At 42.4% G+C, this 14552-nt stretch overlaps 1 protein-coding gene across 1 annotated transcript; it reads right to left on the bottom strand.

The window, feature by feature from the left end:
- Positions 1-4809: 4809 nt before the first annotated feature.
- Positions 4810-14044, bottom strand: LOC115104595 (metalloreductase STEAP2). Its single transcript, XM_029625954.2, has 6 exons — positions 13887-14044; positions 12274-12710; positions 12035-12193; positions 10111-10638; positions 6624-6788; positions 4810-6346 (listed from the first exon to the last, which is right to left on the bottom strand). The coding sequence occupies exons 2-6, from the start codon at positions 12661-12663 to the stop codon at positions 6062-6064; spliced, it is 1527 nt and encodes a 508-aa protein (XP_029481814.1). The 5' UTR covers positions 12664-12710; positions 13887-14044; the 3' UTR covers positions 4810-6061.
- Between the last annotated feature and the right edge of the window lie 508 nt (positions 14045-14552).

Below are 14552 nucleotides of genomic sequence, written 5' to 3'. Positions count from 1 at the left end.
ATAGCAACAGCCTTTCAAATGCCACTCCCTCCCACTGCAGTATAGTCTGATGGCTTGGTCACAAAGTGACAAACATCCTGTTTTGAAGATTAGCATCCAACAGATATCCATAATATTCCATGCTTGATTGTCTACGCATACATTTTAATGGGTGTTTTGCTTGCTATTGCTCTCACTGCCTATAGGGTCAAAAAGCACAAGGGTCTATGTCTATTGTTGAAATGAGCACTTTCCATGAGTGATGCTTTTGTGTCTAGAAGGGACAATGTACCCTTGGATGTCCTCTCTGAGACCGTCTTTTTGACATGCTCTCTCCCCCTTTCTCTCTCTCTCTCTCTCTCTCTCTCTCTCTCTCTCTCTCTCTCTCTCTCTCTCTCTCTCTTCCCATCTCTTTGTCTTTTTCTCTTTGTATCCGGGGGCCTCTCCTTTACACGCTCTGATTGCCTTTATTGGCAGTTGTTCAGAAGTGGGATGCAGGCAAGTTTCTTGATGCCCTGCATGATAAAGATGGATCTGCACATAACATTAGGCAAAGCAGTTTTATTTTCATTAAGAGGATGGGCAAAAGATCAGAACAAAAACACCCTCCATGGCCAAAATGGACCCTGCTTGAGGGGGTATAGTGGGGTCCGCTAAATGTAGTTTGCTGTAACAAGAACTCAATTGCACAACAAACTACGGTTGGTTTAGATGTAGAGAGAAGAGAAATGTTTTTTTTTTTTAAGTAGTTAAATATTGAGAAAGACAACGTGAGAGTGACAGACAGACATAATGGATGCCAAGATGAGTGTGAGCTAGAAAACAAAATCAGAGGAACAAGACAAAGAGGGAGTTGTCAGTTGAGTACAGGAGGAAGGCTGTCCTCTACATTGTGTGGGCTGATGGTACAAACTGTGTCATGGCATAGTGAGTGATGAGAGCGGGAGGGAAACAGTGAAAAAACAACGCTCCAACCACCCACAGCTAAACAGAGAGGAGCAGGGGTTGTTGCAGACACACCACGCACTTCAACAAGATGGGAAATGAAGTCAGGCTGTAAAGAGTGATCTGGCGATGGAGAAAGAGAGTGAAAAAGGGAGAGAGAGAGAGAGAGAGAGAGAGAGAGAGAGAGAGAAAGAGAAAGAGACAGACAGACAGGGAAAGAGAGGAGGATTGAGTACAACAATACCAAAGATGCTCTATAAAATGTGTGGCACTACGCTGATAGTAGATTTAGTAACTAGATTAAGTAATTAGAGGAATAATCTGCCTTCTCTTTTCTACGTGGACAGTGGGTGAGAACTGCTATACGGCCAGCCATCAATAATAAAGAGAGCCATTGTTCAGAATAGTGTCCTTCCACCCACAGTCACTCTACAGTGAAATAGTTGTTTGCAGTCCAAGACCGCAAATCAACATCCACAAAGCACAGCAAGGTCTGATCATTTAAAATGAAGTATAAAGTTTTGCATTGTTTTGCTAATGTATTTGGTATGGCAGTCCACAATATGACCAGTCAACAGGGCATTGATGGCTTCCATTTGAGCTGTGTCCAATAGGTACCGCTTCAGCCAGGGAAACAGTGTTTGTATCAGAAGAATGCAACCCTTTGTTTTGTGCTGACCACAAACGTTCCTGTCATTGCACTTGATCATTGGGCCTGCTATCAGGAAAAAGTAGGAAAAAGTATTGTTCAGTTAGTTAGGGCAGGGGTTTCGGGTCAGAGGTCAGATCTCAATATAGTTATTAAAAAATATTATAATAATTACAACAGATTTTTGTATGAATATTGCTAGCAACAACAGATTAAACACATTTTGGACAAGGGATCCATTGAATGGGTTTAGGGTGCAATATAATGCAACATTATTCATCCACAATGTATGTTCTTAACCTCTTACATGGACAACATGGGCCGGGAGGCTCACAGGGATATTGTTATCCAGAGTACTCGATCAATGCTACATTTTTTATTGTATTCCCCCAAAATGTCGTTTTTTTAAACTTAAAAGCACTGTAATTTAAGCCTAAAAACGTTCTGCGCCATAGCAAAATGTGCAGAATTGCAAGAAATTAGCTTTAAAACTGCTAAATGATCTCGCTGCCCCAGGCAGCATGGCTAGAATTGCAGGAAATTAGCTTTCAATTGTGTAGAATTGCCCGAGACTTGAGTCAAGCCATGCACTGCAGAGCTCATATTAAAACTGTTGTATGCTATTTTTAGCGCACTCCTGGGTTAGGGCTTGGCAAGAAGAATATATATCTAAAAAATGTTTGTTTTCAGAGTTCCATTGAAACGCAGCATCTTGTTATTTCATTGTAACGTTGAGCACCCATCCAGGCTTTCATTGTGGGCCCATTATTGTCGTTATTAGGGGTTTGTGTTGCTAACCTGCGGCGGAGGATAAGAGGAGGCCCATCTCTTGTTGTTTGTTGATCACAAGCATTAATTAAGACTAATCTCTTCCCCCGTCTCTGCGCGGCGACAGGAAGCATATTTGTGTCCATGGCAACCCGCTCGATCCAACCCGCTCTCCCAAATCGTGACACAGTGTAGAAGTGCGGCTCCTCTAGTGTGTGTGTGTGTGTGTGTGTGTGTGTGTGTGTGTGTGTGTGTGTGTGTGTGTGTGTGTGTGTGTGTGTGTGTGTGTGTGTGTGTGTGTGTGTGTGTGTGTGTGTGTGTGTGTGTGTGTGTGTGTGTGTGTCTCCTCTACCCACAGACTCGTCCTCATTATTTGTAGAGGAATTATGGGACAAATGGAAATAGAAAAGTAGCATTCACTTTGGGGCTGGTATAGCTAAAGCACAATGACATGACAATGTCTCGTACAGCCAGCCCACTTCACATGAGGAGCTGCTCCACTAGGACTGAGAGAACACTGGAGGTGTGTGGTGGATGAGTTGGAGAGCTGGTTGTCGAATTGTTGATGGTGACGATCGAAGGTATTACAAACACACAGCCTCTGATCGTAGACTTTAGGCTTGTACAACTGCTAGCAGGGGGTTGAGGTCAAGTGTACTTGACACCATGACCAGAATCATATAGTTCTTGTCCCAAATGGCACCCAATTTCCTTTATAGTGCATTACACATTAAACAATAGTAGTGCAAAGTAGTGCACTATATAGGGAATAGGGTTCCATTGGGACACATGTATATGCTTGGTCCATGACCTACATTCACCATTCCTTTATGTTAAGATGCAGGCTATGAATAGCATGCATACAAAACATATTATCACAATCATTAGCCGTAGCTGCTTTTAGAGGGGCATTTGTTTCCACTGCTGTCCAGTAGAATTTACCAGCCTCTAAAGATAAGCTGCTTTTCAGGCGTGAATCAAAAGGAGATGGAATTAAGCATGTGTGCGAGACGCTCTAAGCGGGGACAGGATAGCTGGTATCAATAAATTGACTGCTTTCTGTGAGAAACCAGTTAGAGATAACTTGTTTAGAGGGTGGGAATCCATAAGAGATGTACCAAGTCCATCAATGTTGTTAGGCACTGACCCCTAGTGGTTAAGGTGAAGTACTGGCCTGAGTGCATGCAACGCTCCTCTCCTCTGCGCTCCTCTCCGTCTCCTCTTTTCTCTTCAGAGTAGGTGGTTATTCATCAATATATTAAACAATCGGCAACATTTTGTAATAGACGGCAGAAGACAGTGAACACAGAGAAATGCACAGTAAATCATTTTTATACCGAACACAAATATAAATGCAACGTGCAGCAATTTCAAATGTTTTACTGAGTTACAGTTCACATAAGGAAATCAGTCTATTAAAATACATTCATTAGGCCCTAATCTATGGATTTCACATGACTGGGAATACAGATATGCATCTGTTGGTGACAGATACCTTGAATAAAAAGGTAGAGGCTTCAATGGCTGTGTGATTCTGCTGGATATTGGAGGGAACTGGAACACGCTGTCGTCAAGTCGATCCAGAGAACTAGGACATTTTCAGCTTCCAGGAATTGTGCACAGATCCTTGCGACGTGGGGCTGTGCGTTATCATGCTGAAACATGAGGTGATGGCGGCAGATGAATGACACGATAATGGGGCTCAGGATCTTGTCAGGATCGTAATTGGTTTTAGAAGTGGGGGGACATATATAATTATCTTCTGTCAGATAAACACTCCAAACAACTACCCGACTGCTCGGAGGCGTCCACATGGTCCTGAGGCACAACATTTCCTAGTTTTGTATCACATTCCAATGATAAAACTGGGGAGGACAAAAATGGAATTTCAGGGGGTACATGCCCCCCCGTCCCCAGTGAAAGATGCACCCCTGGATCTCGTCATGTTAAAATGCCATTGATAAAATGCCATTGTGTTTGTTTTCCGTAGCTTATGCTTAACCATACCATAACCCCACTGCCACCACGGGGCACTGTTCACAACCTTGACAACCTTGACATCAGAAAACTTTTTGCCCACACAATGCTATACACGTGGTCTGCGGTGGTGAGGCCGTCGTTGGACGTACTGCCAAATTCTCTAAAACTAAATTCATTTTCAATTTTCTAGAAACATCTCTGGTGGACATTCCTGAGGTCAGCTTGTCAATTGCATGCTCCCTCAAAACTTGAGACATCTGTGGCATTGAGATGTGTGACAAAACTGCAAATTTTTAGAGTGGCCTTTTATTGTCCCCAGCACAAGGTGCACCTGTGCAAGTATCATGCTGTTTAATCAGCTTCTTGATACGCCACACCTGTCAGGTGGATGGATGATCTTGGCAAAGGAGAAATACTCACTAACAGGGATGTAAATAAAATGTGTGCACAAAACTTGAGAGAAATAAGCTTTTTGTGTGTATGGAACATTTTGGGGATCTTTTATTTCAGCTGGGACCAACACCTTACATGTTGCGTTTATATATTTGTTCAGTGTATTTTCAAACATGTTGTCACACATGCTCTTTCAACATACTCTAATACAGGGGGACAGACTCGATGACAATTTGATAGATTGTTTGGCATGTTGATAGCTGATATGTTCTCCTACTGACTAGGCTCTCTTAATCCAAGCAGAAGAACTAGGAAATAAACTTATCAATAGTATAAAAACACCTGGATCAAGTCTTTGTGGATTGTCACATTATTCACTACTGATGGTTGTGAAGTATGACTACTAGTAAATACATTTTATACCATAGTGTCATGAAATGATCATTTTTAGGATGCATGTGTATCATACAGTACTGCATTATCAATACACACACAGTATACATGAATGTTGTTCCATAATTACATGACTTCAATTGACAACAAATAGCTTGATTCAACAATAACCTGCTACATCATTTCTTTTGACCGTGTAAAAAATACATGTTTTTTTTTTTGGCACATTTTTCTGTCTGTTGAACACAGTGACACAGATCATCGAAATATGTTTTCTCAAGTGTGTGATTCTCAGTCAACATTCTTACATTGATTCCACATATAATACTATCTTCACATATATCATAATTCCTAAAAGTACATATCTAAAAATACATGGTACTTGGGCTGAACATAATTCCATGATGACTATTATAATTCTACAACAAGGAAATTGGCAATTTGCAGACAATACTCAGACAAGTCACAGAACCACATTGTGCCTTTTGCAGCACTGACCGAACCACAGATTCAAGGGCATATAGCATATAGGCTAATTATCCTTAATATATATCGTCTGGAACTAGGGGCTCATTAAATGCTGTTGGAAATGTTACAGTATGGTTGGTCATGGCAGCGTGTCATCGAAGTGTCACTGAAGAGCAAAGACGTATGTCTGATCGATCATTGGCAGGGCAGTGGTAGCTAGCTAGAGCACTGGCAGAATATCGATAGCTAGATAGGCTATGCTGCAGTCTGGCCCAGTCTGGTTGTGTGGCCCAACCAACCCAGGACTCTGGCTTCACAGTCCAGTTCCACAATCCAATTTCTCCTCTGAGGATCAATAAAGTTAATTCATTCATTGATCCATCCAGTCATACGTCTGCCTGTCTATCTACACATCCACCTATCATCCATACATCCATCCATCCAGCCAATCCATCCATCAATCAATCCACCCCTCCACCCATTCATTCACATGATAGTGACCCTCTCTGGTGAGACGTGTGCTGCTGCCCCAACAGGGTCCTGGCGCAACTGGCTGCTCTCAGCTCCCCGTTTGATCCTGTGGAGCCTCCGTCCCACACAGGGGATCAGCAGGAACACCTTCCCCAGGATGACACACACGGGCAGGGCCAGGGCCACCACGAAGTTAGGGGGTAGGTAGAAACGGTAAGCCTCCTCCTCGAAGGCCCGCTTCCAGCCGAACAGCAGAGCATGGAACGTAGCGATAAGCAGAGCGATGTAACCCAGCGTCGACTTGGGGAGATGGAGAGCGGGAGAAACACATGCATGCATCAACAATAGATTATATCACAGCTTTTACATCTACAGTAAGAACATGATTACAAACAACATGAAGAAGACTACTCAGAAAACAAACAAATGTTTTACCCAGATGTTGAAAGCTTGTTATTATTTCTTAGTCAGTATTATTAATCAGAGAACTTTCCATAAGAATGTTCATCATCCTCGTCACCATCTTCATCCTCACCATCACCATTATTATCATCATGAACAGTGTCTGTCTGAGTACCTGAATAAAGCTGAACTCCCTCCAGTTGAGGGCGCTGTTAACAGAAGGAATGGAGGTGACGGCCAGGAGAGAAAGGAGCCCGAGGCTCATGATACCAAAAGACAGGTACATCTCTACTCTCCACACCTCCTCCTCATTCCACGAGTTCTCCACGTTAGCATGGACCTGCAGAGAGGAGAACACAGACACACATACATTCAGTAAACACATAATGTATGAATAGAAAACAAAGTCACACAAGCATAGTGTATTCACAAATAAACACTTAACATGAAATAAACTCTCACAACCACACACACACACACACACACACACACACACACACACGAGTAAAAATGACAAAGAAAATTAAATATCATCCCTTCAAAAATGCTGCTGCCTGATTTATCTAAATGAGGAGACCTAGTTTTCGGTCTAAATTTGGCAGTGTTCATTCATTAACAAAAGCCTCTACAGTCCACTGGCTGTGTCAGTGTGTGTGTGTGCGCGTGTGTGTGTGTGTGCCCCACACAAGGTGAAATAAAGAAAAACCCCATGCGGCATATCAAGCAATTTCAATACAACTGCAGGAGCACCTCAGAGGCCATATGGGTGTAACAGGCCTGAACTAGAGGACAGGCTGAGGTGGCCTGGATTCACACACACACACACACACACACAAACACACAGCCAGAGGTGTGTTTGAGAAGCAAAACACACAGCGAGAGATGTGCTTGAGAGTGCAGTTGATTGTGTGGCCTAGATCGTCAGACACACACAGCTAGAAGGGTTTGTGTGTGCGTGAGAATGAAGGATGCTGGGAAACGGGGGTTGCGGTAAGAGACAGATGAAGGTCAGAGGAGGACGTGAATGAATAAACTGAGATTAAACCAGTGAAGAGGCAGATATGACACACTACGGTATGCCACACAGATCAGTAGATAAATGTTGGATGTACAACCGTTACATATACTGGAAGATGTATGTTGTTCACAATACCCAATTGGAATGAGAACATAGCTTATAGTTTCACTTATATGAACAAGAAGAAACACCATCAGGAAAAGATGCATTGCAATTAGTTTGTGAAGAAGAAGATGTGTACTATATGGTAACCGAAGGATCTACAGTATGTGCATGATGTTTGTCCCTCTGTGGTCTTCCCAGTGCAGCTGGCTGGCTGTCGTAAGTGTTGTTTATGGCCATGCCTCAGGAGCCACAGCACAAATAGATGAGTCACTCTGAGGCCAAACATCCAATCATTTCCATGTGGGTCACTCTCAAGATTAGAATTATAGAGGAGAATAAACTGCATAACGGTTACAGTGTTGCTGCACTGTTGCTGATTCACGATTCCAAAGTGAACTTAAATCTGATAAAACATCTACAGACCTCAATTACATAAACAACAGCATTTATGAAGGGTGTCTTTGACCGGACACAAACACTATTCTTCAGATATACTAAATGTTCTATCCATATTACTGTCCATATTGTCTATTTTTCCCATTATACATACAGTACAAGTCAAAAGTGTGGACACACCTACTCATTCAAGGATTTTTCTTTATTTTATTTTTTTACTCTTGGCATTCTCTCAACCAGCTTCATGAGGAATGCTTTTCCAACAGTCTTGAAGGAGTTCCCACATACAGTGCCTTGCAAAAGTATTCATCCACCTCGGCATTTTCATATTTTGTTGCATTGCAAAATGTAATTGAAATGGATTTTTATTTGGATTTCATGTAATGGACATACACAAAATAGTCCAAATTGGTGAAGTGAAATTTAAAAAATGACTTTTTACATTTTTATTTTTTTAAATATAAAAAATGGAAAAGTGGTGCGTACATATGTATTCACCCCCCTTTCTATGAAGCCCCTAAATAAGATGATGCAACCAATTACCTGAAGTGGTGCAAGCAATTACCTGAAGAATGGGCAAAAATGCACGCTAAAGTCTTCAGTTTTGTTTCGTCTTATTTCTTGTTAATTTCACAATAAAATATATTTTGCATCTTCAAAGTGGTAGGCATGTGGTGTAAATCAAATTATACAAACCCTTAAAAATATATATTTTAATTCCAGGTTGTAAGGAAACAAAATTGGAAAAATGCCAAACAGGGTGAATACTTTCACAAGCCTCTGTCTGCTGAGAAGTTGTTGGCTGCTTTTCCTTCACTCTGCGGTCCAACTCATCCCACACCATCTTAATTGGGTTGAGGTCAGGTGATTGTGGAGGCCAGATCTGATGCAGCACTCCATCACTCTCCTTCGTGGTCAAATAGCCCTTACACAGCCTGGAGGTGTGTTGGGTCGCTGTCCTGTTGAAAAACAAATGATAGTCCCACTAAGCGCAAACCAGATGGGATGGCGTATCGCTGCAGAATGCTGTGGTAGCCATACTGGTTAAGAGTGCCTTGAATTCATAATAAATCACTGACAGTGTCACCAGCAAAGACCCCCACACCATCAAACCTCCTCCTCCATGCTTCACGGTGGGAACCACACATGCGGAGATCATCCGTTCACCTACTCTGCATCTCACAAAGACAGTGGTTGGATCCAAAAATCGCAAATTTGGACCAAAGGACAGATTTCCATCAGTCTAATGTCCATTGCTCGTGCTTCTTGGTAGTGGTTTCTTTGCAGCAATTCAACCATGATTTGAGCTATCTCCTCTGAACAGTTGATGTTGAGATGTGTCTGTTACTTGAACTCTGTGAAGCATTTATTTGGGATGCAATCTGAGGTGCAGTTAAATCTAATGAACTTACCCTCTGCAGCAGAGGTAACTCTGGGTCTTCCTTTACTGTGGCGGTCCTCATGAGAGACAGTTTCATTATATCGCTTGATGGTTTTTGCGACTGCACTTGAAGAAACTTTCAAAGTTCTTGACATTTTCCAGATTGACTGACATTCATGTATTAAAGTAATGATGGACTGTTGTTTCTCTTTGCTTATTTGAGCTGTTCTTGCCATAATATGGACTTGGTCTTTTACCAAATAGGCCTATCTTCTATATACAACCCTTACCTTGTCAAAACACAACTGATTAGCTGAAATGCATTAAGGAAAGAAATTCCACAAATTAACTTTTAACGAGGCACACCTGTTAATTGAAATGCATTTTGTTTAAGACTTTGTTGGTTACTACATTATTCCATATGTGTTATTTCATAGTTGTGATGGCTTCACTATTATTCTACAAGGTAGAAAATTGTAAAAAAAAAAAAAAAAAAAAAAACTTTGAATGAGTAGGTGTGTCCAAACATTTGACTGGTGCTGTATATATACACCCAGTATATATATTTATACTCTGGACTCAGACATTGCTCGTCCTAATATTTCCATATTTCTTAATTATATTATTTTACTTTTAGAGTTTATTGTTCGATATTACTGCACTGTTGTTGCTAGGAACACAAGCATTTCATGTGTATACGACCAATAAAATGTTAATTGATTTGACACACACACACCCTCCCTCCCTCTGTCCATCACCCACCTGTTGGTAGGCCATGTTGAGGAGCAGGTATCTCTCTGACCTCCTCATGGGGAGACAGAGGCTGTAGAGAACGTGGACACAACCCAGGAAGAAGCTCAGGAGCCCCAGCTGCTTCCTGCTCTGTAGCCAGCCCTCCAGCCAGTGAGGGAACCTCCTGTATTTAGTCCTATAGTACAGCTGGTGGACCGCGGCTAGCTGGCCCGCCAGGTAGACTAGAGCGAGTAGTGTTATGGCCACTGTGGGCAGAGTCCTATTCACCATCTCTATAGGGATCTTATAGAAATCACTCTGCTTGCTCTTCACATACGGGTGGATGATGTCCCGGACAAAGGAATAGGCGAAGAAGAAGATGGAGAGAGCCACAGTGGCTAGCACGGGGCCTTTCCAGTCGGGGAAAAGGCGCAGGGGCATGTTCTCAATCTCTCTGGAGGAGGAGAGGGCTCCCATGTCCACTGGGGTGAAGTTGAGCTGCCTGGTCAGCTCCATGATCTGCTGTCTGCCCTCTACAGAGTTACTGCAGATGTACACCTTGAGGAATGGGTAATCAAGCAATAATAAATCAAGGTAGTCAATCAGTCAGTCAATCTAATATGTATGACATGGTCAATGTGCATTGCATGTATTGTGAATGTGATGTAATGTGTACATTTTTTTCTAAACAACCTCACGGAAGGCTTACCTTGTCAATCATAGGCATGAAATAACAAATAATTAGCAGATATAATTATGTTAAAGGAAAACATGGTTGTGGTTGTTTCTACCCCTTGTGACTGAGACAAACACAATCTGATTCCCTGGTTCATAATATTGAGCTTGTTTTTTCATTTTCCCAATTGTGTTAATTGAATTTACTGTGTGCATTTACTGTGTGCGTGTGTGTGTGTGTGTGTGTGTGTGTGTGTGTGACTAGAATGGTTTTATTTGAAGAAGGATGGCAGCGTAAAATGTTCTTCTCAGTTGTAGAGTCTCACTATAATCCTTGCATAATATTTGGAGGAATTAGTCTCCCTCCCAGGCAAGCACAGACCAGACTGTTAATGCTTTAACCAGCTCAGTAGCCTGCCTTACACTCCTTCTAGTGAGGATATCATAGGAATAAAGACGAGGGTGCAGTGACTTTACCCTGAGATGTGATATGTCATAATCATGTTTGATCTGTCCCCCGCATATGACATCATCATGCCGTAGGGGGAGGGTATATATTGAGGAGAATGTCAGTGCACCTCTTTGAAAGGTCAGCCAATCAGATTGTGTCAACAACAATGGTTTGTAACAACTGACATTGAACAACTGAGAATGATGTAGAGAGATGTAGCTGCTGTTCAAAAGATCACAACAAACGAGTGTTTAGGACAATAGATGCTTAGAGACTATCAGCAGCCATTTGGCTGATCCTGTTGCAGAGTCTGATGCTGCCATTTAATTTCTCTGTAGACGGATGTTAGCCTAACTTGGTTCCAGATCTGTTTGTGCGGTCTTGCCAGTTCGGCACCACAGCGGTAAGAGATCTGGAACCATGCTAGACAGACAGGTCAACATCTATACTGCCTTGGCTGCCAACAATGTTATTTCAGCAGATTCAGCTCTGGGTCCAACTTTAATAGACTGAGTGGTTTGTTACCTGCAACAAGTCTGTACAAGGGGAGACATTCTATTTATGTAAAAATACTAATTTAGTCCTAAGTCGCTCTGCGTGGTTTATGCAATACAATATTTATAAGTTAGAAATGAATGACTAACTGTGCAATGAGTTAAAGAGTGGGACAGTGTTTGATCCTGAATTAATTCTGAATAAGTAACTCCTGAAATTAACCTTTGTGTGTCCCAAATGGCACCCTTTTCCCTAAATACTTCACTACTTTTGAGCAGAGCCCTATGGGACACAGGGAGCCATTTGGGACACAGACCTCTTCTTCCATCTTACCTGCCTGCTGGCATCTTTGGGTCCAGACTGCATAGCCCAGGCAGATATGACATTAAAGCCCTTCACAACTGTAGAGTCTGGGAGCAGGGAGGCCAGGTACTCAGCGTTGGACTCAGGGTACTGGTTCACACGCCGGTTGTTGCTCACGTCCACCAGAACCTTAGAAGAAGAAGAAGAATGGAAATGTGTCTTTTTGCTCACAACCCAATCCCCTGACACACACACACAAACACACACACCTTCCCTGCCAGCAGATGCTTGAGGTCCCAGAGAACAGAATAATGCTCCCTGCGGATAGCGAGGAAAACCACAGAAGCTTTACCCACAGCGTCTTCATGGTGGGTCACATCAACAACATGAGGGAAGAACTCAGCGGCCCGTTTGGGTTGGCGGCTCCCCACCACCACGTGGAAGCCACAGCGGAGCAGACGGATGGTCAGGCACTTGGAGAAGTCACCCGAGCCCAGGATGGCTACGACAGGCTTGGGGAGGGGGCCGTGGGGAGGAGGGTCCCTGGGGCCATTCTTCCTTACCCCATTGGGGAGGAACAGGGAGGGGGTGGTAGGGTGGGCTGTGTCGGTGTAAGCCGGGCTGCTGCAGCCGCTGCCCAGCATGGAGATGGTGTCCATCCTTAGGCTCCAGACCTCTCCTGTCCTTTAGGAGGATGTCTCAGGTTCTAGGATGGTGGAATATGGTCAGTTAGTTATGTACAGTACTTGATTTGAGCATAGAGATCGATGGTGTCTGGCTATAACTTTACATTATAAGAATACAAGTACACTGAATATTCACTGTGTAGTACATTGCCTCCAACTGTGTCAACTGCGGTTTGCTTGCTCTCTGACCAGAAGAGAGGAAGTACCCTTGGTAACATCTATCCACCCAGCTGCCTGGCTCCCTAGCCTATCAAGAAGGAATTCCTCCCTTTTACTCTGCAGGATGCAGCAACAGCTTGTTAGGCCAAGCACAGTCACAGTGGAGACATTCATTGCAGAGTGTTATTAGTTTGGGATGCTGATTGTTCCTTCTTTGGTGGTCTGGACATTTTAATACTGGAAACACATTATGATGATGCAAAGCTTGGGGACATTAATTGGTTATATTAAATTGTCAAACTGCCTGCAAATTGTAGATGCAATCAAATGAGATACATCAGGGTGGAATCTAATATATGTAGTTGATGTACTGTATGTCTAACCAGCCAAATGAGATAATATGTTGTCTAATTCATATTAAAATTATATTAACCTATTAGACTACCAACTACAACATGACATTAAATTAGTATAGTAGGCTATAGGTTGCTTTCAGGTTATAAAAAAAAGAATTCTCAAAATATGTCACCATATTTTGTAATCTTATCATATAGAGATCATACTATATTAAATTATCTAACATATGACATATTTAGTGAAATACAGTATAATCTACACATTCAACATTTTTGAACGGCACTAGCATGTCACAATATGTCCTTTGGTGACTTTGAAATATCTTCTCGTAAAATGTGCTATTTATTAACCTGTAGAACTATTGCTACTAAACAATTTACTATATGCTAAAAAATAATTCACAGTAAACCATGTATTCCTAATGTTAGAAAAATAATCCCGCCAATCGAGGTTTAGACAACATGACTCATCTCATCCAGAATAGATTGCTGCTAGTGCAGAATAACCAGGCTCCACATCGCAGAGGAATTATTTAGCTTCAGACTCCACTATACAATGTAATACATCATTACGCTTTACAAATACAGCCCACTGAAGCTCACAGGTGTATGCACATAGATTGTAGGCTGCGTGTCAAGTGTGTGCAAATTCGTGCGTTAATCGCAAGGTTACAGCCATACCTTTCATGGAGCTGGTAAGGACACCACTGCACGAATAACACACATCCAGCCAGCTGATCGCCACAGGTCTGTCTGTCGGACTCCCCTCCCTCTCTCTCCTAGGTGGATCTGGCTGTGGCTGTGCTTCGGCTCAGCAGCGATGTCATGCATACAGACAATGAGCGGATTCCTGTCTTGCAGGCAGAGCACGTACCAGCGACGAGCATCACACCACGCACAAAGGGGAGGTAGCGCCACGCACTAATGCAACGCAGGTAGTCCTCAAAACGAGGTCTCCTTCAGTTAGGGACACAGGTCATATCCTTTTAGGATTTTCGTGTTGGAGTAGCATCATTCATTTGCAAAGGCTAAATCCCATGTGAGGTTGAATTTTGATGAAAGAAAAGGACCAGTTGAGCATCCTCAGATCAAACCGTTTCATACAAAAAACGGGCCAAGTCCCAGTTAGAATAGGATAGTCATATTTGTCAACATTACTCACGTTTTTATACATTAGAAATGATAAAGAATACAGAAGTAATTATAAACAAAGTATGACTTGCATATGTATTCTCTCTCCAACATCTCCATCATGTTTATCCAGAGTCTGAGGATAAAGTGGAACAAAATAAAGTGGAACGAGGAAGGGCACAGACCAAGAATTATAAACAAGAGTGTCACACGTTC

Source organism: Oncorhynchus nerka, linkage group LG22 (genome assembly GCF_034236695.1).
Source record: "Oncorhynchus nerka isolate Pitt River linkage group LG22, Oner_Uvic_2.0, whole genome shotgun sequence".
Lineage (NCBI taxonomy): Eukaryota > Metazoa > Chordata > Actinopteri > Salmoniformes > Salmonidae > Oncorhynchus > Oncorhynchus nerka.
The sequence above is the reverse complement of the archived record's forward strand: the minus strand, read 5'-3'. Positions and strand labels throughout refer to the sequence as shown.

Bases quoted from the DNA above. Each gene is read 5' to 3' on its own strand.
- LOC115104595 (XM_029625954.2), bottom strand. From the start codon at position 12,663: ATGGACACCATCTCCATGCTGGGCAGCGGCTGCAGCAGCCCGGCTTAC. The intron at 10,639-12,034 runs GTAAGATGGAAG...CCATTCCTCAAG, and splicing joins CCAAAGATGCCAGCAGGCAG to GTGTACATCTGCAGTAACTC. The intron at 6,347-6,623 runs GTACTCAGACAG...CATCTCCCCAAG, and splicing joins GGGAGTTCAGCTTTATTCAG to TCGACGCTGGGTTACATCGC.